Here is a 25,134-nt window from a genome sequence, read left to right on the forward strand (position 1 = left end):
GGAAGATTTACACTTTAGAAAACTAAACATACAGGCAAAACACAGTGAAAAATTAGAAGAACTGTTTATGTATCTGCTCTGTAGTACAACGAAACAGAGGATGTCTGTAGCTTAGCATCAGGACTCAGATGACCTGGGGCACAACTCACGGTCTCATGGAGGTAACACCTTGTATAGGAGAGCTCAGAAGGAGCTCTCAAGGCCCCACGTATCTGCAACCAGAGGATTTTCCTGGCAGGAGCACCACGAAGGATAGACAAGACTGTCCACAACAGTCATCCTCACAAGCCCGGAGCACACCTGGATGGGGCTACAGCGGTGTCCCTTGGGCTGAACGCTGGGACTTTGGCTATACCCAACATCTAGTTTGCACTATCCCTAAAAGGAATTGCAGCCCTCAGATCATGCAAGTGTCAGGCTCCACAAAACCATCCTACCCTCAAGTTTTATTCTTGGGTGTGTCACTAACCTGGTGGGAAAACATTAACCAAATCCCTGCACACATACCCTTCCTGTCCATGCCTCAGTTGCCCTAGCTGTAGAGTGAAAAAGAAAGTATGACCTACTTTGTGGAACATTTTTAAGCCTTCTGATGAAAGCCCAGTATTACCACTACAGAAGTAGACTTGGGCCCAAACTCTCCAAGATTTCCAGAAATATCGCTCCTAACTTGCTGCTAGTGAAAGCTTTCAACTGCAGCAGATCGCAGGAGAGCACAGACTTGCCATTAACCAATATACAACACACATTGCTTGACATTCAGTAGTGTTTCGAGGCTCCCACAATGCTGGAGAAGTACACCAAGCATAAACCCTTCTGGCAAGGTAAGAGCAGGTGAGGTACAATCTGATGACAAGAGATCCCCTCACAGCTGGAAAGGGAACATGAAATAAATCTTTCTTGGTCACATCACATCCTGATGAATGTAGAAACAAGCAAAAGGTCTAAAGAGTACATAGAAAACTAAAACGAAGAGGAAAAGAAGTCTATGTAAAGATTGGCAGTGGGAAACCACCCAAGCTAGTTGGGATATGCAAGAATTATGGCCTGTTTCCCTTGGTGCCCAACCACACTGGAGGGAATGAGATGCATTTCTAGTTGCACAAAGAGTTCTCACAGTAACGTGTTACCACGCTGTTACAGCATTCTTGAGATAGATGAGGCTGTAAGTCACTGACATTATACTGATGTATAGGCTTTGTGCATTACTAATCATTCAGACACAATAGCCCCGTGTATATTTTTGTTTTGCAAATTGTCCTGGCATCCTCTGCAAAAATTCTCCTTTCTCTACTCTGGAAGATTTTAAGAAAAGCATTCAGGAAACAGGCAACAGAATGGGGAAAGACTTACCAGAAACACTGATTTGTTCTGAGAAAAAGAAAAAACCCAAGCTGGATCAAGACAGCCAAATATGAAGACAATTTTAATTAAATCATGTCTGCCTTATATTATCCATTTCAGCTCATTTAGTATCTCAAAAGAGTTTTATCTCAAAATAGTTAACAGCTCCAGAAGCCCCAAATTTTTCCCATTTTTTTCTTTAATGCAATTACACTTCTGCTGTCGCACCAGAAATTATTAATAGCCTTTTCTGCGTGGGATAGAGAAGCTCTACAGCGGAACCAGAAGACTTCGATCATATTGATGGCCTGCATGCTAATGGTTACATATAGCTTATCTGTCAATGTCATTTCCACTGAAACTAATGAAAATAGACAGTACCCCCTTCAATACTTCAAGCATGTATCTCTATGGGAAAAGTTACCATTCACTTGAATGCTGAAGTACTCTGTGAAGGACAAATAAGTGAGAAAGCAGAAAAACAAAGCTGTTATTCTATCATATATTGCTCTGTAGAAAGACACAGAGGGGCAAATTCTGCTTTTCATTACAGTAGCTTCGATCCAGAATTGATATAACCACGTCAACGGAGCTGACCCAGATTTACAGGGGAGAAACAGTTCAGAGCTCCACCCAAGCCTGCAATCCTATATTTCTACCACCACGGGGGATGTGAGCCCTTTATGCAATTCAAAAAGCCTCTGCTCTGGCACAGCAGACCCGACCCAGTGCTCACTAAAATCAACTGAAAAGCAGCCATTGACTCCTCCAGTCAATCATGCAGACCTCATGCAATCAATCCACCAGCATATTCAAACCACTCATCAATGTACTCCTTTCAGAAAAAGTCGTAAAAATCTTATGGCTTGCCCAAAACAAAACCTCAAACCCAACAGCTTAACAGGCAGCCGTGTTCATCCTATTTGAGCTTCCCTCAACTTGCCACAAAGGACCACCAAGTCTAGTTTGGGAAGAGAAGGAGGAAGGTGGAGCAGCAGAGATGAGCAGGCACGGCCCACAGGATTGCCAGTGCAAAGGTAGCAGGAACTTTGCACAACATCCAGCTGACTGATCTTAGAGCAATTACTAAACCAAGAGGGTGGGACACAGCAATGCTTGGGAGGCAGAGTACATGTGTCAGCAGCCACCCTGATTCTCTGGTGTATTTGTCCCACTTGACTTGGGCCCCTCACTACAAAAAAAGACATTGAGGTGCTGGAGCACGTCCAAAGAAGAGCAACAAAGCTGGTGAAGGGTCTAGAGAGCAAGTCTTATGAGGAGCAGCTGAGGGAACTGAGGTTGTTTAGCCTGGAGAGAAGGAGGCTCAGGGGAGACCTCATCACTCTCTACAACTACCTGAAAGGAGGTTGCAGTGAGGTGGGTGTCGGTCTCCTCTCCAAAGTAACAAGCAATAGGACAACAGGAAATGGCCTCAAGTTGCACCAGGGGAGGTTTAGATTGGGTAAATTTCTTCACAAAAGGGTTGTCAAGCATTGGAAGAGGCTGCCCAGGGAAGTGGTGGAGTCCCCATCTCTGGAAGTATTTAAAAGACATGTAGATGTGGCGTTTAAGACATGGTTTAGTGGTGGACTTGGCAGTGCTAGGTTAACAGTTGGACTTGATGATCTTAAAGGTCTTTTCCCACCTAAACAATTCTATGATTAGCAGTTACATCAACTTCCTAATTATGTGCACACATACACACACTTAACTCCAAAGATAAAGCGCTTATCCCCATCTGGAAACTCAAATATATTTTAGAAGCTAATCAAGACCAAAATATATAATCAAGACAGGCTTTATCAGTTTTATATTTATGACCCCAGCTGACACATTTTATTAATCACCAAGTGTTTAAAAAGTGTTACTTCCCTCCCCCTCAGTTACTATAAATTCTCCTCTCTCTCTTCCAACACAGGCTGTAAAAATACAGATTACTAGAAAGACACGTTCAGCTCCTGCTACCCACAAGTGTGGGTGCAGAATGTGCTATTCCATGTCAGGTCACTTCAGATAATACAGACATTTTTGTTCTGCCAGCACACCAATCAACTTTAAAGCACAATAATGCAAATAGTCTTTAAAAGGATTTTAACTATCTAAAGCCCTTTGTTTTAAGACAAGGTATTACAGTAGAGATCATCCGTGGGATCCAATTATAACCATCTATTAATTATATGTCTACCCTCCCTAATCCAAAAATCCCTACAAGTTATCTATTTTAAACGTTTTGACCCCCTTATATAATCATTTATCAGCCAAAAAAGCATGAAAACAACTAGCTTAAAAGTATGTAATTTGTTAAGTGACTTCAGAAGGCATTACTGAGGGTCCCAAAACCCACATTTTTACCATTTACAAAACATATCTTGAACTGTCAGAATGTCTTAAAAATTACTAGAAAGTGTTGGCTTTTAAAATAAAACAAACTAGGAAACAAACCCGACAGTTCTCTGCTTTTTACAGAGTACAATGTGTTTGAGAAGCGGATAGAAACCCAACAAAGCCTTTTATTCCTTGTGGATTACTCTGTGTGGACTCTGCAATTAAAAACCATCCTCTCCCACCACCCAGCCAAGCGACACAAAAAGACACAATCTTTTGCTATTAAGATTACTAAGGATGGCATCTTTTAGCCTGAGATAACGTTTGAAGCAGCAGCAGCAGTTCCTTTGCTGACCAAGCATGGCTCAGAAGGACCATATCCTCCTCTTTCACGTACTAGATAAGAGAGGGAAGGGGGGCCGGATCCTGCAAAACCACATGCAGATCACTTTACTCACATCCTTGAAATCAAGGCTACTTCTCATTGCAAAATTCAGAGCAGACAACATTTACAGGATGTTATCATTTCACACCTGTTTTTCCATGGTGCGGTCCACCTACCTTCATGCTATTTGTTGGATAGAGTTACCATCTCCCAAACCCCTGGAATCACAGTGCCGTGAGAAATTCTGCTCGATTGCATTGTTTGTATTTTCCATTTCCCCCAGCACCTTCTTTTAAGTTTTTTCATAGGAGTGTGAAGCCATTGCTGCAGTGATTGATAGTAAATGGATGCAAAGTCATCCTTCAGTGCCTACAGCCTGGCACAAACAAGATGAAGGCTACCCTGAAGAGGCACTCTTACTGTTTAAGCTAATATACCCCCATAAAAATTCCTGCTTTTCTGCAGCCTGGAAAGAATTCATAAAATCATTACTTCTCTCAAGCTGAATGTTTCCAAACATTGTATAAGTTGAGAAGAAATAACAGACATGAGAAACCACACTGACTATACATTTCAATTAGTAAAATAACAAAGGCACCTACGTGGAGCCCTTGGCACTTCTGGGATTTCTTTTAATAACAAAGAACTTCATACTCCTTACAGCAGCCTTCTTAGGAGAAAAAGGTTTGCACTTCAGAAATCAATGCATTTGGATTACCTGGGCTGCCAGCTACAGATTTTGTACAGAGAGAGAAGATGGGTGGGTGCACGTGCGCACACACATGCGTTTATGTACACAGCCCTCCTTTTTTTAAGTCAGCATTTTATAAGTGTTCATGCTCAGCTTTTTTAATCCAGAGATTCAAATTTGTCAGGAGGAAAAAAACCTGAAATATTAAGCTTTCAAATCTCGCCTCAACATCAGTCAGTATGCTCTAATAACATTTTACTCCAAAGTTTCCAGTGGCAGCCATCTAATTTTATTTCTTTTAAATAACATCCCCTTCTGATGCTTATAAGCTAAATGTTAATGCCTCATTTAGGACCTCATTTCTAACATATAAAATTAATAAGGCCAAAAGCAAAGCTGTCATTTACTTTCATTGCCAACATTAGGTAAGGTGTAAAAAGCAACCAAAAAGAGCATATTACTTTAAAAACAAACTGGATATTTAAATGTGAAATGCATAAGGCAGGGAAATTTCTTTAATACAGGGAAGCCTCCCTGACTCACATGGACACAAAGTTTGCTCGCTACAAATTAACAAATGCTTGCACAGCAGTTATTTATACTGCGCTGTTTAGTCAAAGTCCTGTTAGCATGCCACAGGAATGAGGATCCTGTCATCTGCTCCGGCTCTCCAAGACTTGCCAGCACAAAGCTTTTCAGCCCTCTAAGTTCATAGAGTGGAACAGGCGAAACAAGCCAGCTCGCACAGACACATCTGCAATTCCCATGTCCTCTGCGACGGGCTCCCCACCAGCCCCCCAGGGACCGAACCGGGCATCAGAGAAGGGTCAGAGCAGAGGACGTACACTGCCACGGGATGGTCAGCACCCCCGTGCACTTATTCCTCATAGATAAGTGCACATTATTTGTGTACTGGCTGCCTTTCATTAGGTGCTTCCTAGTGATGCTACAGCTGGTGTGACAACCCAAGAGGACAGTGGGAAGGGAGCTGAAATCTAACAAGTGCCATTCACTTGAAAACATACAACTTCAGTTTGACAGGAGGGAATGGATCTACTCCAGACAATTTCACCCACAACTAACTCCTTATTAAGGAGTATGTGGAGAGGGCAAGCCAACAAGCCACATTTATCGATCCGGCGTTAAATGAAAAATAGGGCATAACAACATTATGCAAGAGAAGCAACACGGAGTCCAAGTGTATATGCTGTAGAATTTTGATTTATTCATAAAACCTTAGTTTCAGGTGCCAAACAGTTACATGAAAGGGGAACACTCTGCATCCTCCACTGATTACATTCACAAAATTGGAATCCAAGAAAATCCCTCTGTCTGGAGGCATGAGCCAGAGATAATTAGGAACTGAATTCTCTTGCTGGTTCGCTGTAGTCTCTGGTGGTCTCATCTTCTAGTTAGAACATGAGGCTTGTGCCAGAAACACCACTTTGTCACATGCAAGCATTCTGCCCACGACAAAAGGACACTATCTATAACTTGGATACTGAAACAGAAATAAGAAGGAATTAACTGAACTCTACATTTTGAATTGCAACTGTAAGGACAAATACCTACCTCTTCCACACAGATCTTACGTGAATGGGCTCCACAGGGAACAGGAACATCCAACAAAACACAAATGTGCTTTGAAACATTATCCTTGTAATATAGTAGGTGGCAGCTCAATCTAAATGACCCACCACAGATAACTCTTCATCTTTATCCCAGACACGTCAGGTCTACACAAATACGAAATTCCTGAACTTAGTTTTTTTTTCTTAATGTGAAGGGGAAAACTCCTGCTCTTTTTATTGATTTGAACTGGGCCCTTCACCCACACATCCACATTGATTTTACATATATCGACACTTAGACAAGTCACACACAGAACTCAAACATTTGCCTTGAACAACATGAACAGTCTGCAAGAAAAAAACCGTCAGATTCAAACCCTTGTGTCCCGCAACCCTGTCCTTAACTCCCTCAGGATGACCTTAGAGCCGATACATAATACATATGCATCAAGCCAAAAGGCTAGAGAGGAAACAAACTGTGCTGAAATGACATTCACACAAGGACAACTGCAGCAGCTTTGTCAGGCTGGATTTGATACAGTACATCTGGCAACAGAGTCAAACAAAATACAGTAGTGCTGGCTTTAGGAAAAGTAACATGGATCTAATTTCTTCCAATTCTCTGAACCACTTTTAGAGTTAGTTACATAGTACAGTACAAGATAAACTACCTGTCACTTCCAAAAAGTAATGAAAACAATTTAAGAATTCAGAAATATGCTCAGCCTATACAGAGATAAAACTGATATACTAGCTGCACTCAATCAACTGTATAAATTTGTTCATAAAAAGCACTGGAAATTTCTGCTCTATATGTTTATTTCTAAAGGAAAAAGAAAGTTTCCACTCACATTGACTTTATCTCTGACAAAGTTAGACTTTAGCCAAGTCATGACATTTTTACATCTGTGACCAGAGTGTTAATGCTATGGAAGTCAGCACACAGTTTCCTGATATTGATTCCTAGTTACAAAAAAAAAAAAAAAAATTAAAAGCTTCTAAAAATCTACACTGTAGAAATGGTAACTGTGGAGCAGTAAGCATTCCGATAAATTAAAATTTATTAAGACATTACTGTTGACAGTGCCAGGTAATTTTGGCTTGAATACATTCAGAAACAGATTTTTATTTCTTAAGGTCAGCAAGCAGTTGTTGCAAAAAACTACACTCATATATACCAAGACAGAATAAGATGCCCTGCTAATAAGTTTAATATTCACTAACCACAAAGACTTTCAAAGATTCAAAGAACAGTTTGACTCTCAACTTAAAGCAGTTCCAGACTACCAGCACCTTTGAGAAAAAGGAACCAGAGCAAGTTTGCTCACACCGATGATGCAGTCCCATGGAAATCAATGAAAAGCTTATAAGGACACCAACAAAAGGATACAGCACGGGCCCCTCGCAGGCACACGGCAGGGTTTCTGCCTGCGACTGGGGGATGGATTTCATTGCATGCAATTAAATGAGGGCCAGATTCTTGTGGCTGTCAAATGAACTCCATTTCTCAGTATCCCAAACAGAATAATTTAAAACCAGTGTACAGAGTCCATCAAAGGAATCCCACACACCCACTGCTTTGCAGATTTCATTCCCCTTTATAAGCAGGAGAGAAAGCAAGGATCAATTGCAAGATGGGAGACTGCTGCATTGATTTTCAAACAGAATCTTCCATCAAAACCAATAGTGAGCTTGTCTTCAGACATAAGGAAAACAATCTCGTGTGATCCGAGTTGTTCTGACATTTAGCAAAGGTGGACATCAGCCTTCTGCAAGGAACAAGCAGCTATCAGTCATACAGTGCTGCATGTGTAACTGAGAAGATCATGGACAGGAAGCAAGTCCGAGGATCTATCCTTTGTTAGCATCCATAGGAAAACAGCAAGTCTATAAACAGGAGATGAAAAATGGAGTAAGAACATTCTGGTCCACGGGGTGGTGGGATAATATGAGGTTTAGAATAAGCTAGTTTCATAAACTTGTCTCGGGTAAGATAAAGACAGTATTAATTATTGTACCTTTATGTGGAATTTTTCATCTTGAAGGATGCCAGCACATCACCAGTCTGACCCCAGCCTAAGAGAGCAGCTCCTGCCTGTACTTACTGACACACAGTCACCCCGCTCACTGCAGCTGCGATGTCTACAGAAGAAAGCAAACACATCTGGGAAAGTGTAGGCAGGCTAAGGACTAGCCAGCAAACTGATTTCACAGGAAAGGCAGCAGATACAGCTACAACGGGCTGTCATATAAAACCCCAAGACTGACCCATTGTAGGCAGACAGAAGACCCAGGAGCATGGAGCAATAATCAGGTTGCACTCAGTTATGCAGACAGCACATGGCAGGAGAGCGAAGCAGGGAAATGTTCTGAGCAAAGAGCTGGGAAAAATCTACATCCAGCTACAGCAAACATTGCTGAATGTTTTGGGGTTGGGTTGGTTGGGGGTTTTTTTGCTTTTCAGAAAAAGCTAGAGAGGCAACAGGAAAACACAAAGTCCCCGCTGCCATTTCTTCCCTCAGGAACAAACAGTCCCCCAAACCCACAGGTAAGCCACAAAAGCCAGGACCATCTCTAAAGTTTTCTTTACAGTGCTCCTGAGCACCGGAGAGCAGTGCTGCTCACCTTCCCCCACCAACAACTGGTCAGGGAACTTAATTTGGGTTGGCGGGTTCCCCAGCACATAGGCTGTCTCTGCCAAAATTCAGACAATGCAAAGGTGCCTTAACTGGACAGCACGTTTACTACCAGCTTCCCAACAAATAACGGGTACAGAGCCAGAAAAAACAAGGAGTAAAAAGCACCTGATCTCCTTCCAGCACGCTGGTATTTGAGATACAGCGCAAGGGACACAACATGACATTCTTTTGGAAAGATAAGGCTAAGCTCACCCTCCCCGCTTCAGGTGTGTTTTTTTTGTTAGGGGATTTTCTATTTGTTTGTTTTCAAGAAAGGCTCTGTTAACTATGCCATTTTCCTATTTATGTATTCCAAAGAAAAGAAAAACTGTCAGCAGAAATTTGTTTTTCTAATGTTTCTAGCAAGAGATCCACATTCAGACCTCCTAAAATGGAAAATGCCCATCTAACAGATTGCCCTGGTTTCAGGCGGGATAGAGTTAATTTTCTTCCTAGTAGCTGGCATAGTGCTGTGTTTTGGATTTAGGATGAGAACAATGTTGATAACACACTGATGGTTTAGTTGTTGCTAAGTACTGCTTATGCTACTCAAGGGCTTTGCAGCTTCCCAGGCTCTGCCAGGTGCACAAGAAACTGGGAGGGGGCACAGCCAGAATAGTTGATCCAAACTGACCAAAGGGCTATTCCATACCATATGGCGTCATGCTCAGTATAGAAACTGGGAGGGTTTGGCTGGGGAGCAGCGATCGCTGCTTGGGAACTGTCTGGGTACCGTTTGGCAGGTGGTGAGCAATTGCATTGTTCATCTCTTGCTTTGTATATTATTATTACTGTTATTATTATGTTGTTATTATTACTACTACTATTTTACTTTATTTTGTTTCAATTATTAAACTGTTCTTATCTCAACCCAGGAGTGTTTCTCACTCTCACTCTTCTGATTCTCTCCCGCATCCCATCAGGGCAGGGAGAGTGAGCGAGCGGCTGCGTGGTGCTTAGTTGCTGGCTGGGGTTAAACCACGACACAGATGAAGAGTTGTCTTGTCCCTTCTAGCATCTTTCCCCTTCTGTGTCACACCTAAAATTGCTTGGAAAGCTCTGCAGGCAGAGAACAAGTCTCCTGAAATTCACCAAGATAACTTGGTGGGTGAAGAAATTGCCAGATTTTTAATAAGGAGCTAACACTTCTTGCAAAGAACTTAACCTTATTTTCCATCCAAAAGGTTTGGATAGGAATTTTTCAGTTAATTCCGATTGCAAAGTGCCTACCTTACAGAGCACTGCAAGCTACCAACAAGTGACAGGTGGCAAGCCAGGGTATGAGAGACAGCTCCCTCCGGTAGCCGTCCTACTCCAGCAGAGACCAGCTAAAATTTAGAACAGTCTCCACAACAAAAAGGGCATCGGCCAAGATTTTGAGAGCTCTTAATACCTCCGGCCCCAGCCCACCTGACATGCACCCTGCCCAGGGTTCAGCTCTAGTGACTTTAGACATACATCAAGAAGGGCTACTGACATATCCTAAAATAAGGATATAATGCCTCAAAATGATCTGCTACTTCATGTATACCACATTGGCAGGTCTACTACCTCCCTCTCTCCTGCCCCTTCAAGAACTCCACATTAATCTACCACTTGCACCACCAAGATGGTAATACACATAATCACATAATAGATACTTGGTGAAAATAGCTCTTTGAGCTTTACAAACTGCACATTAACTGAACAACCACACTCTATATGGGTCTAAATGAGTTTGATAGATTTCTAGCAGCTTCCACTAGAGAAACAGCCCACAAAAACCAGCAGAATCGGTTAGGATCAAAATGGTACAATAAAGATGGACAGGTTTGCGATCACATTTATTTCCAGATCTACTCCGCTCACGCAAACAACCAAAATATGTGTCAAACGGAAAATGGGTGCAGATTATCCTCCCGGTGATTTCACAGCATCGCATTCTCTCCTCAGAGTTTGCGGTAAATCCTTTGAATTGTACTAAAATCTCAACCTATTTATAGTTTCACAATAGCACAAATATAAAGCCATAATCTCCAGCAGTTAGCTACAGAGCACATTGAGAATTCTTGAAAGGTGTTTTTTCTACATTCAAAAATCCACAGAATATTTAAATTTTATTCTCTCACATACTGCGGGCTCAGTTTGTGTTCCAGCAGTATAATTCAACTGAAATGAGTGGAAAAATATAATGCTTGGCCTAATTTTCTGAATATGTATACAAACTATATTACCTGTGGAATGCAACTAATGAAAATATCATACTTTCATTAAATTGGTAAAGCTGTGTTAAAACCAACAATTCTGCATGGTGCCTTGAAGCCCTGAAATAAAGCCTTCCCCAGGTCTGCTTACTGGTTTTACAAGGAGCGCTCAGCCCTTAGCATGGAGCAGACACAGCAGGAAAGAAAAAATATGCTAATTTTTCCAAGGAGTTGGCAGGTATTAACACAGATGGGCACCATACGAGAACACATTCATCAAACAAATGATACCAACTTTGGAGGAGCAGACAGCTGACAGTAAAACGCCAAATGGGGCTTGGTTTCACCACACAACAGAAAATCTACCGATTCCTAATCCTATCGGCGCACTAAGCCTCAACCTTCTGACTCCAAAAACTTTAAGGAAAAATCATTTTTCATCAACTACGGTTTGGTAGCCACAAGAAGGGAAGGAAAGAGTCAAACTGAATATGGCCTTTTTCTTTTTACCAGGCTGCGATTCCCTTGTTTGCTACAGCTATGCCTGTAGCCACCACACTCGAGAGCTGGTAGGAGAGATTCACAGGTACGGCTGAGGAGAGTCGCCTGCCGAGAAGCGTGGCCACTCTGCCAGCTACAGCTGTTGGTCTGCTAAAAGGTATCGCTCCCTCTTACAAGCCTCGCTCCTCTGCTCAGCTGTCATAATCCCTCCAAAAACACGCTGCAAGTGCAATTTCCACCTCATTTCTCAGGCAGGAAAGGGAAAAAGTGAGACAGACGGACAGATCAAGATTAATTTTTCTTTTTTTTTTTTTTTTTTTCCATGCTGGATAAATTTCGCAGCCAAGCTGCACAAAGCAGCCTCGCCGCAACCCACGGCGGATCTGTGCGCGCAGCAGACGCCGCGTGAAGTTTCCGTGGCCCAATCCCACCTTTGCGTGAATCGGTAGCCGACCTACGAGTGACTTCCACGGGAGCCAGCATCCGCTACCCCCGGCGCGGCTCTATCCCTAGCATCCACTGCGCTTGTGAACTGGAAAATTAAAGTCTCGTTAGGAGTTGGCACCAGGGCTTGTCGCGCCCCTCCATGCCACCCCGCGGTTCGGGGCTGTGCGGACGGCCGTGCCCAGCCAGGAGCACAGCCGGGAGCTCCTCAGCCTCCCCGAACACCCCGGGGTAAGGCAGAGCCGGGCAGAAGCGGCCCCGCCGCGGGCGCCCGGCTCCCCCACGCCGCGGGCGGGCAGGGCCCGGGCCGGGCAGCCGCCCCCGCCAACTCGGGCGAGCCGGAGCGAAGTTGCCCGCCGGCGGCGGTGGGTGCCCCTGGCCGGCCGCCGTGTCCCCGGCACCGCCGAGAACGAAAAGCAGCGGAGCCGAGGGCCCGCAGCCCCGGCGGCGGATGGGGGGGTGGGGGTCCCCGCTCTGGGCGGGAGGGGACCCGCGGCGGCCGGGCGGCTCCCTCCGCCGCGGCAGGCTCGCCGGCCGGCGCCGTCCCCCCGTCCCTCTTCCCCCAAACGCACGACATCAGGCAGAAAAGAATAAAATGGAAAAAGCGGACAACTTTCCTCCCTCCCGCGGGAAGTTTCCTGCTGGGGGCGGGGGGGGGCGAGGAGACCTTCCCGCGGCTGCCCCGGGCGGCGGCCGGGACGGGGCTGCCAGCCGGTCTGCAGGGCGCTGCGCCCGCCGCCGCCGCCGAGCCCAGCGCCTGCCGCAAAGGCGCCGGGAGGCGAGAGCCGGGGCGGGCGGCAGCCGGCGGGGGCTCCCGGGGCGGCCGCCACCTGCGCCCCCGGGGAGCGGGGCCGGCGCGGAGCCGGGCGCTCCCCTCCGCAGGGCCGGTGCCGATGCCGTTGCGGTGCCGGTGCGGCGGTGCCGGTGCCCTACCTGGGTGCAACATACTTTGGAAATAGAAGATGACGAGGATGAAGGAGCCCACGGAAGTGACCAGGACCATCCTGCACACCCGGTTCATCCTCATTACTTCCAGCACCGCCGGCTTCATGGCGTTGTCCGGCGGCGCAGAGAGGAGCGGCGGGGCGCCCACGGCTGGCGCTGAGAGCCGCTCCGCGCCCGCGGCGCTCCGAGATGCCGGGAGGAGGAGGAGGGGGTGGAGGAGGAGGAGGAGGAGGAGGAGGAGCCGCCGCGCCGGAGGATGCCCGGGCGCCCGCGCCCCGCACCGGGGGGCGCTAATGCCTGCGCTGGGCGTGACCACGCCGCGCACCAGGCGGAGGGGCGCTCTGCGCGGCGCGGAGGGGAGGCGGGCCAGGCGGGGAGCCGGGGCGGAGCGCGGGGCCACCCCCAGCCAAGGGGAGAGATGGTCCCGCCCGGCGGCGGCGGCGGGCGGGGACGCGCCGGGCTGCCTCGAGGGGCCGCCGCCGCGGGGCGTGCCGGGCGCGTGCGGGCGCCGCTAACGGCCGGCAGCGGCGCTGAGGGGGGAAGGCGGCGGCGGGGGCTCCCTCGGCCCCCCCGGTCCTCGCAGGCGGCGCCCGGGGGCTGCCGTCGCTGCCGCCTCTCCGCCTGTGAACTTGACCGCCTCTGGGTCACTCTCGCCCTCCTCAGGGGCTTTGGGTCCGCCGGCGGGGAGCGGGCCGCCACCTCATGCTGGGCTGCCCCCCGGCCCGCCGCCGCCCCGGGCGAAGGAGGCTTTTCCCCGCGCCCCCTTTGTGGAAAGAAATTCTCTTCTCCCACTTTTCCCCCCCCCCCCCTCCTTTTTTTTTTCTCCTCTGTGTGTGTGTGTGGTGCCTGTGACTGTTAATCCTAAATGCCTTCTTCCAGGTCTTCTCTCGCTTTAGTATTATGTAAGACCCAATTTTGGAGCCGCTCCTTGTCGTCGTTTCTTCTTCGGTGTTGCGCTGTCCCGAGCGGTAGCGGCTCGTAAGCGGTGTAAACACCCACTTCCAGTGGCCCTGAATCATCCCTAATGAAAACAGTGCCACCTGGCACGCCAGAAATGAAAGGGTTGGCTTTTTTGAGTTGTTTTTTTTTTTTTTTTTAAGTGCGAGACTTCAAGTTTTCTGAATTAACCGACTGATCGCTCATTTGTCTGTGGAAAACAAAAGGTTCTCGCCTCCCCCCCCCCCCCCCCCCCCCAGTCCCTCCACCGAAGTCTACCTCGTGGTAGTCGGGGAGCAACGAGAGGCAGTGCGATACGAGCCCGTACGTGGGAGGAATGCAGAGGAGCTCCGTGCAACAGAACAAAAGGCATCTGCCTCGTCCACGCGTGCATCGGGACGCCGGGGGCTTCTGGCGAGCCGGGGCTGCGTGAGCGGCTGCAGGTCAGCTAACTCCTCAGCTGGGGCTCTAACGTGAGCCGCACAGCACAGCTCCCGAACGGGGGCTATCCGCTTGCTCGGAGCTAGCCGGGTCTTGAGAAGTACGCTGCTGAATGAAATCAGCTGCTTAGCAAAACACCGTTTATCCTTGCACTGTGCTAATCGTTCCATTTGTTTTCCTGATGCACCCAAATACTGCTTTGCTATTGCTTTTCTTTTTGCTAAAGTGAAAATCATTTTGCTGATGCCGATACCATCTTCATGTGTAAAAGGATTTCCCCCCGCCCCCCCTCAAATTTCTGAGTCTTCTTCCACTGTGCTTGGGGGGAGGGGTCTTTAAAATGAAAATAGCCCTGAACAGACCCAGCCCAAAGCTGAGAATCAAGTGGGGTAAAACAGATTTTAAGCTTAAAAAACAATCAATCAAAAAAAAAAAAAAACCCACCCACCACGAAAAAAACCCACAAAACTAAAATAAAAAAAACCCCAACCGACAAGACCAAAAGGTATGAGTATTCCTTCCTGGGTAATCGTGACAGAAACATGTAAAGTCATCAGGGTTTTTCATTCAGGCTTTCCAAAAGCGAATTAAAAGGATTTTACCTCAAGGATAAACCAATAATTAGGTAGACATTTGTAACAGACTACATTGTTTAGGCTTGGCCTAGAGTTCCTTTTGTTAGAAACAATTTCCATTGTTCATTAAAGTTTTACACAATATTAATTTTACTTACTTTCTGTAGATTTTTTCCCGTTGGTTTTTTAGCAGTTTTGATATGCAGTGACCATTTTCTACTCTTGCTAATGTAAAGGAAAGTTTAAACTGATTTTTCTCTTTTAAATCTAAACCTCAAATGTAACACAAAAGCATTCTATCAAAAACACTAGATAAAGAGAAGTACTAATATGTAACACATCAAGGTGGTGAAGCTCTAAGTCAGTCAACAAAAGTCAACCAGAAGCACAGCCTGGCATTTCAGCATCCATCCGTCAATACATATGCTGCAGCACAACAGCAACTGCAGTATTTTAACAGAAAGAACTGGAGTGTATCCAGGAATGTGGATCAGACACTGAGGGATGAGGGCAAAAGCCTAGAACTCAATACTCAGTCAAGTAACACAAGAAGAGAAATGCTTCATGCTGCTAGAGAAGGTGGTCAGTTGCTCAGTACTTGACAATAGTTACACTTTTTTTTCTGAGCATCGTCCTCTGACAGAACGATGGAGCATTTTAAAGCAGCAGGAAGAAAATCACCAGCTGTGTTGCCATTTACTATTAAAAGAACATTATAAAGCAATACCTTCACATTATAAAGCAAAACCTTCATCATGGACATTGGCGATTACAAACTTAATATCCACCTGCATGCTTGCAGCATCTCTGCTAATTTCTACCTATGACAACCTTTCTAATGTCTGGTGAGTCAGGACAATGAAATGCAGCAGCCTATTTTTTAGAGAATGAGACAGCTGTGCTTTGGTTTTTGTACAGAAAAGAGCATAATCGAGGGAACACAAGGAAACGCAGTTGTCTTTCCAGATGGGTGCCAAGTTATAGAACAGGTACACGAACAGCTCAGGCACTTCTTCTAAAGCATGCCTCTGAGTGGGAACTTCAGCAGCTGCAGAGCAGCAGGGAGTCCGGATAGTACTGTAGGTGTGATCACCTACCATTCCCATGGTAATAACCAGCGTTCGGTATCTCTCAATAAAAATAGTCTCATCATCCAACAGGCTTCCGGAAAGAAAGACTTAAGAGATTAAGAACCAGATGCCAGTGACATCAAAAGAAGTCCAGACAGTGTTTTGTAGATTATTATGTATAACAAAAAAAGCTTTACAAAAAAACCAACCAAACAAAACCACACACATCACTATTTATCAATAAAGCTCTAAAAATTACCAAACCGCAGTTGAAAAACAGGATAGACAGAAATACAGTGTGTAGTAAACTCAGGGTGCAATTTATCAGAAAATGGCAAGCAGGCAAATATTGAAGAGCATGTTGAAATGTGGAAGAGAAACCCATTATAAAATAGAGGTATCTGTGAGAGACATGTAGGTGTCTGCAACTTTTCATCTATAATGAAAGTATCTCAGAAAAAGTTACTTTGTTTTATACTGATTAGCTTCGTCCTCTTAAAAACAGAAGATGAAATTTTTAGAGAATGTCTTCAAGGGGGGACAACTAGTGTTATTGAAGGAATATGCACAAGCTTTTAGGCATGTAAGCTGCCTTCAGATCTTTAAAAGAAACAGCAAATTTCAGACTCTCTGTGTCTCCTTAGACTGTTACAACTCCGGTCCCATCACGACTCTTACCACCATAGGGTGAAGCAGTCTAGTTAGGTGGATCAGCAAATCTTCTGGACGCGTCTTCTGGTTATATTCTGTGAGGATAGTTTTTACCTTCCCCTGCCTAAAACAGCCATACCATAAAGAGACCAGGTCTAGGGTTTTTGTCCCCCAAGGAAAAAGCACATTGCTTTAATGATTCCAGCCAGTCAGTGGACCTTGCATTTGACCAGCCACTCTAAACTGTGCTGTCTGAAGGTAGGAAGTCAAGCAAAAAAAGACCCATGTTAATGGTCAGGCACCCCCCTACCTCACACCTTGTAGGGCCCTGTAGTGCAACCCAGCATTGCCTGTCGGTCAAAATGTGTTTAGCAATGTTATTCTATTAATACATGATAACAGTCTTTTAAGATACTGATTCTGAGCCCATTAAAAAAAGGCACTGAGAGCCTCCCTACCCCAGCTGATTTCAGTGGAAGTAGGACAAAGCTCATTTACCTACGCAGATTTCTCAGTCAGCAACTCACTGTACGCATGAATAAAAGGCCACCCACCTCCAGGAAGCTACCACCACAGAAAATTGAAAGACAATCCTTTCTGGAGCTAAGCAGATGTCTTGCCCCCTTCCTCTTCCCTCCAAATAAGAAAACCCCCACATCTAACACATTCCCAAAGCTGAAGAATCTGCTGCGTTTCTGAAATACTTCATCCTGCATCTTGCATTTTCTACGCTGATGTCTTAGGTGATGCCTTAATGCCTTTATACCCTGTGCAACTTGAAGTGCTGCATTAGAAGGAAAGCCCACATTCTTGCAGTATCTAACTCTTGGTTCCAGGTAGATCTCCAGTTGTCTTCCAGGAATACATGGGTTATCTTTTTTTTTTTTTCCTTCCAGATTTTAAAATACTTTGTAATAGATGTCACCCTGCTACCCAGCTGGCTTCCTCCTCTATTTCAGAGAGGATTTCATCTCTCTTCATTCGAGACTGAACAAGTTTATGGTTTCTTGGACTGCATGCCTCCAGGTAACACAAACCAGACTGATGAGAGGCAGTATTTCTAAGAATGCAATGTGTATTATCTGAACGGTCATATCTGAAAGGCATTGTTGTCTCCACCTCCCCTGTACTGATAGACTACAGGTTAGTTTTGTGCTGTATTTGTCTAAGGAATTAGAGCTTCCTCCCTTCCTCACAAAACTCACTAGTAATTTTGTCCTGTGATGGGAGCAGATTCTTCCCTTCTCTGAAGAGAGTTTGAGAAGCCAGGGAGCAGGACAGCATTTCCTGTGCTAAATATGGAGACACTCCCATATTTGAAATGCATGTGGTACCTTTATTATTATGTATCAGTAATCTTTATTATTAACTATTTGGAATTATTATCCTCAATAGAAGAGCATCCAGGCAAGCTTTAGGAAGCTCCCCTCTAGTGCAGACCCTTGCAAGAAACATTTTTGCCAGAACAGTACATACCTGGTCTGCAAGCACACTGAACTGTGCTGCTAATGTCAGTTTGCTGACAAGACTAGATGAACATGCTTATGTCTCTTAAAACCAAGAGCAATGCTGTACATTTAAATGGCTTCACAATGCTGACAAAAGTTTCTGTTGTAGAACTGGCTTGATTTAAAGCTGGCAGAACACAGGATCATGGCTGAGTTAAACAAGGCACATGAAAGGACAAGCATACATTTGGCTTAACTAAATTCATAAGGAGAAGCAATTGAGAGAAGCAATATACAATGTATTTCAAGATTAAAGTAGGATCTACAAGCAAAATCTGTGGTTGATGGAAGACCGCTGCAATATTAATTGCAAAGCTCGTAGTTAAAAGACTTGGAGGAGATAGGCATAGAAGCAATTTGAAGCTTTGCTTTGAAGGGTGCACCTCTGCCCACTGTGACCAACAGCTGTAGTGGATCAAACCCAGTGGTCCAACACTGTCCAGGACAATGTCACTGGTTTCAGAGGAAACATCAGTAAGCCCTGCAACAGGTAACAGTGGTCAAGTCTGCCAGAACACTGACATTTGTTTGTGACATTTATTAGCTAGAGCTTGGCTTTTGTCCTGCAATGCAAATAGCTGCACTCAAGGAACACCACTACCACCCCCGAAAATCAAATCCAAGAAAAATTCCAGTGCATCCCATCATCACCGCTACAACCAGAGCAGCCAACGCAAATTAGAGCGGCCAACGCAAATTCCTGGGCAAAGCAGACACTAAAATATTTGCCAGGTTCCACTGAAGTACAGCTCTTCCCTCCTCGCCCCCCCCCCCCCCCCCCCCCCCCGTGTGCACTTCCTTTGCCGTTTTCCCGATTTCTAGTTAAGGACACTTTTTATGAAGTGAAATTATTGGAGTAGAACTTAACAAATGTAAGGACCAAGGCAGCTGCAAGGCAAGCGGTTCTGCCCATGCAAATTCTCCTCGTATTGAGTTAGTTGCCTTTGTTAAAAGGACTTCTAAACAGACAAGTATTTTCCCAGCAATGGTGGTGCACCCTTAAACTGCACTGAAATTCAGATCTCTTTTGACTGACCTTAGGGCATCATCTGAAGTGTGACTCAGAGCACAGAGAGGCTGAAATAAGGAGGAATTACTAGCTTTTCATAGGGCTGCTCATCCTAATTCTGTTCTCAGACACCAGGGATTACTCATGCTGGCATTACTCATTACATATTGCTGGCATCCTTCTATGCTGCTCATTAGACACAGGGGTCTCAGAATAAAACCTAGTAGCCAGGAAGGCAGGATGCAGTAGCTGTTGGCTAGCAGAAGCAGCACACCACCACATCGGTACGAACTGCATATACTTTACAAAACATAAGCATGCTTGCTCCATTCACCCTGCAGCACTTTCTCAGCTAAAATCCAAGCAAGCTACTTTCAGGAGCAAACTGATTTGTCTCCAAGAGTTGGAGTGGCTTATATGTTACTCTGGGGGAAAAAATCCAGCTGAATAGGAACAAACACACATACTTAAAGAAAAACCATCTTTGCAGAAGAAGTGAAGAGAATCATAGAAGAAATTATTAGGGGGGAGGGGGGGACACGACACAAGAAAAATATCTACCTGTCGTGGTTTAACCCCAGCCAGCAACGAAGCACCACACAGCCGCTCGCTCACTCCCCCTGCCCCAGTGGGATCGGGAGAGAATTGTAAGAGTAAGAGTGAGAAACACTCCTGGGTTGAGATAAGAACAGTTTAATAATTGAAACAAAATAAAGTAAAATAATAGTAGTAATAATAACAACAATATAATAATAACAGTAATAATAATATACAAAGCAAGTGATGCACAATGCAATTGCTCACCACCCGCCAACCAATACCCAGACAGTTCCCTAGCAGTGATCGCTGCCTCCTGGCCAAACCCTCCCCGCCCCCCAGTTTATATACTGAGCATGACATCATATGGTATGGAATAGCCCTTTGGTCAGTTTGGATCAACTATTCTGGCTATGCCCCCTCCCAGTTTCTTGTGCACCTGGCAGAGCCTGGGAAGCTGCAAAGTCCTTGACTAGCATAAGCAGTACTTAGCAACAACTAAACCATCAGTGTGTTATCAACATTGTTCTCATCCTAAATCCAAAACACAGCACTATGCCAGCTACTAGGAAGAAAATTAACTCTATCCCAGGCGAAACAGGATGCTAGTCCACCCAAAAAAAGAAAAAGGAAACGAAAAATATAGTTAACTTAGATTGTTGCTGTTCTACATTTTGAATTAAAAACAATATAATCTACTGTGTTTAGGAATTTTAAAAGTGCCTTAACATGGTTGTTTGGCTTTTCTGAAACAGTTTTTTATTATTTGTGATTATGTGAATAAATACTGGTATTGTTGCTGTTCTACATTTTGAATTAAAAACAATATAATCTACTGTGTTTAGGAATTTTAAAAGTGCCTTAACATGGTTGTTTGGCTTTTCTGAAACAGTTTTTTATTATTTGTGATTATGTGAATAAATACTGGTATTTTCTGTAAAGTGTTTCTTTAAAAACCATTATTATTGTCACTTCTGGGGTAGATCCGTCTCACCAACTCTTATATGCCATCCAGCTGGTCTCCAACTGGTCAAATGTCAATACATGGTTAGTCAACAGAAAGGAGTACACATTTACATGACACAATTCATTTGCCCTATTTTGGACATCTAAAGTGCAGTAAGATGAATCATGCCCTAAAAGTGCCCATCGACTGAGAAGCTCCCAGTTGTCTAGCTCTGCTACAGACACCTATATTGTACATGGGGAAAGTTAGGTGAAACAAATCCCAATACAGGTCTCTAAATATCTTTTTGTTTTGAAGGAAATACTGTCAAATCTCATTTTTTCTGTACTCTAATGTTCAGCATTATATCCTGTTTTCTTGTCACCTACCTTACAAAATACCTTGCAGTCAAAAATGGGAGCCACATTCTTCATTGTTACTTGAGCATGTTAATTTCAGCAGAGGTTCTTTTAGGTCAATAATACGTCCTCTCTTTTCCTGTATTTTTTCTACGCAAAAAAAAAAATCCAACTAGGTAAGAATATAAACATTTTCCTTTACCAAATGTTTCCCATTTAAAGTTTTAACCCTATCTCAAAATTCAATACTTTCATACAAGATTTTAGTTCATTATGATGGCCAGAAAATCCTTTTTTTTTTTTTTTTTTTTTTTTTTAGTTTTTTTGCTAGAACTGAAGATAAACATGTATCTTCTTTACCTGGAACTTGCTCAGAAGACCATTTTAAGTCAACAGATGCTGGGAAAATCCTTTGTTATTTTTCAGTGGTGAAACAAGTTCTATGCAGTTTTTCATTCTAGTTTACAAGTATAACTACTACATGTTCAATTTACACACATATTTGATTTAGATCTATGTTTAAAGTCCTTAGGACTTACGTGTGTTGAAGACTGTCCAAAATCAACAGCAAGTCAACATAGTCTTAAGTGGAAAGTCACATATGTCTTATGTTGTTATGCTTTTCCTATGTCTCATTCCTCCAATGTTTGCACTAGGAGAAAAAAAATCCACTGAAGCCAGTAGAAGTACAGGTGTAAAAAACAGATCCAAGGTTGAAAACAAGTTTTTTGTGCCCAAAGGACAATCGCAGCACTGAAAATCAGACTGAACAGGAGAGGCAGCAATTCGTACTTACAAGTAGGACTTTTCTCACTGTCTACACTGCAGTGACCTTAGGCTTGAGAAGTGCTATGAGGTGCTTAACTGAAAAGCACTATGGGATTATAAGGAGCAATTTAGAAACACATCTAAAAGAAAAGCATTTTCTAGAGCTAATTAAATGCTAGTTTTTTTTCTCTTTCACCATCCCTCCTCAATTGAAAGGTGTGACTTCAGGGACTCTTTCTATTTAAAGGATGTCTAGGTGATATTACAGGAGAGGGAACAGAGATAATAAATCACACAGCAGCTGTTGAAATAATATTATCCAACCTGTAAAGACATTTTTCCAAATCACTTCACACATTCGTCACTCCACCAGTATTGCATCTGTATAATGAGTTACTTCTTACCTTTCCCCTCTGGTGTGGCTCCCCATTCTTATGAACCGCCTACACTGGAGTTACGATTCCAACTGCGCTATTAAGTCTCTGTGAAGGAAAACACAACTCAGCTCCAGCAAAGAGAATCTATAAACCCTGTTGACAGCTGACTATGCAAAACCATGGCTTACATGGTGAAGCATATCTTGACCTAAGGAAGAGAAAAGGTTTGAGTTGACCACTAGTTTAACCATATTAAGAAAAATTAGCACAATTAGAAAGGTTACCCGGTTTTAGTAATTTGATAAGTTGTCCTTCAACAGTCTAGAAGGCAAAAAGGGATATTTGTCACCTTTCTTCTGAACAGCAAGTTAACAACTTCTTACAGAGCAACAGCAGCAACTACAGCACATTTTCTTGATCCATTCTGGTATGGTTTCAGATCTGGTTTATGAAACATGAGCCATAATTCTATCAAAGCTTATCTCTTCCTGGAGATGGGCTAGGATAATATATCCATATTGACTCTACAACATCTATCAAAGGCTGATGAGGAATGAATACCATTAAGCTGTCTGTCTGACCCTGCACAGGAAGAAGAATGGCCATTTGCTATATATGATTTATTGTAAAAAAAAAAAAAAAAAAAAATCAGAATTGTTTTCTGGAGTCTGCATGCTGCCTCATTACTTTATTGTAGTCAATATTTAAGTAAAACCAATAGAGAATGCATATACGTAGTTTGGACTGCAGAAGTTTACAACTTTGATGACTCGCAAACCTGCGTTAATTCCCTTTTCACTGGTCTCAAAAATCAAATAATGTTGCAAATGCATCCTAAAAGACGCATTGTTTTTCTCAAAAAAAACCATTTAGCTAACCCCGAGAAGAAAGTTTTCTGTCAATGGAACTGCAAACTATCCTTTCCAATGACACAAAAAGGACTTAAAATCACTTTATAAATAACAACTACTGGTACAGTGTCCATTTGAGTGAGAGAACTTCAAACTCAGACTGTTGAAAAGCAAACTGATCTACTGACAGAGTGCCATCCTTCCAGTAAATCATGCCATACAGTTGAGCCAGCATTTTGCATAACCAGGGAGAGTGAGATTTTCTTAGAGGAGATCAACCACTGGAGGACCGAAAGATTGCTGTGTTGTCAGGAGATCCATTCACAGAACTTTACATCTCTGCATGGTGCTAGCTGTTCATTCTCACCAAGACTGGAGATTTCTATTACCTTTGTGTGTGTCATTTACCAAATCAACTTTCTGTGTGGCCATACTGTAACTGAGTGTGATAGGTTAACTTTGGCCAGCTTCCAGACCCCCACCCAGCTGCTCTGTTATTCCCCCTCCTCAACAGAACAGGGGGTAGAAAATAAGATGGAAAAGCTCATGAGTTGAGATAAGGACAGGGAGATCAGTTACCAATTAGTTTTAACAGGGAAAACAGACTCTACTTGGGGAAGATTAATTTAATTTACTGCCAGTTAGAAATAGAGTAGTATGGTGAGAAACAAAGAACTAAAAAAAACAAAAAAAAGCCCCAAACAAACCCAAACAAAAAACCCAACAACAAAAAAAACTAACCTCACCTTCCCCCCAAACCCCATTCTTCCCAGACTCAACCTCATGCCATCGCTCCTGACTCTTTTACCTCCTCCTCCTCTCCGCCACAAGTGGAACAGGGGAATGGGTGTTGTGGCCAGTTCATAACAGTTCTCCTCTGCCTCTCCTTCCTCCTCACGCTGTTCCCCGGCTCCAGCATGGGGTCCTCCCCGGGCTGCAGGTGGATACCTGCTCTGACATGGTCCTCCATGGGCTGCAGGGGGACAAGCTGCTTCACCAGGGTCTTCTCCATGGGCTGCAGGGGAATCTCTGCTCCGGTGCTTGCAGAACCTCCTCCCTCTCCTTCTTCACTGACCTTGGTGTCTGCAGGGCTGTTTGTTTCAGTTTTTTTCCCCTCATTCCTCTCTCTCACAACTGCTACACAGCATGTTTTACCCTTTCCTAAATGCATTTCCACAGAGGTGCCACCAGCTTCGCTGAGGGGCTCAGCTTTGGACAGCAGTGGGTCCGTTTTGCAGCTGGCTGTGTCTGGCATGGCGGCAGCTCCTGGTCTCTTCTCACAGAGGCCACCCCTGCAGCCCTCCCACTACCAAAACTTGGACACATAAGTCCAATACACTGAGGAAGTAGATATGATCATCCTTTGGGCATTTGGACTATAAACCTTTCCTCCCCCCCTTTCCCACATTACCACCAGTCTGTGAAGTAAAAAATTAAACAGACCTAGTACAAACCACAGCCTGCTAGCCTACCATGTAACTGATGGGATTAAGGGGAAAATGAAACCAAACCAAAACAAAAAAAAACAACAAAAAACACCCACATCTGTGATTCATTCTAAGGAGAATGTAAACCATGACCAGAAAGCACTTTAGGGAAGTAGATTTTAGCAGTACATGCACAGCTTTGGAAACATATTAATACAACTTTTACTGAAATGAGATTTGAGGCTTTACAGAACCGAACCAGTAGCAATCCGTGCCACTAGCACAAATCAATCCCACATGAGGCTGGGGAACCATGCCTACCCTCCCAGAAGGGCTCAGCAACAGCAACCAGTGCTTCTGGTCTCCTTCAGGCTAGCTGCTTCCCTGTAGAGCTCTTCCCTTTGAAGGCCAACCCCAGGTTTCTTCTAGCATCGAAGGCGGCGAGTCCTCTTTAAAGCGTACAAGCCATTATGGTAAAACACCCTCACAGGTGCTCAAGTACGGGCAGCCACCGCTGTGTTTCTGAGGGCAGCTGACCTCACGGGCTTTGGTCCTCAGCAAGGAGGGAATATACTGTAGCATGCTAGGAGATTGTATTTCCTCTTCTGGTAG

General features: G+C 44.3%; 1 protein-coding gene across 2 annotated transcripts in view; it reads right to left on the reverse strand.

The window, feature by feature from the left end:
* CHST11 (carbohydrate sulfotransferase 11) overlaps positions 1-13,173 on the reverse strand; it is a 171,162-nt gene extending 157,989 nt beyond the window's left edge. The window contains exon 1 of one of the 2 annotated variants that reach the window (XM_075727606.1): positions 13,071-13,173. In XM_075727606.1, the coding sequence (XP_075583721.1) occupies positions 13,071-13,173 (103 nt within the window). Of the gene's footprint in view, positions 1-13,055 lie in introns of both variants that reach the window. The other variant, XM_075727605.1, reaches the window with a different exon arrangement.
* Between the last annotated feature and the right edge of the window lie 11,961 nt (positions 13,174-25,134).

Source organism: Pelecanus crispus, chromosome 1 (assembly GCF_030463565.1).
Source record: "Pelecanus crispus isolate bPelCri1 chromosome 1, bPelCri1.pri, whole genome shotgun sequence".
NCBI lineage: Eukaryota > Metazoa > Chordata > Aves > Pelecaniformes > Pelecanidae > Pelecanus > Pelecanus crispus.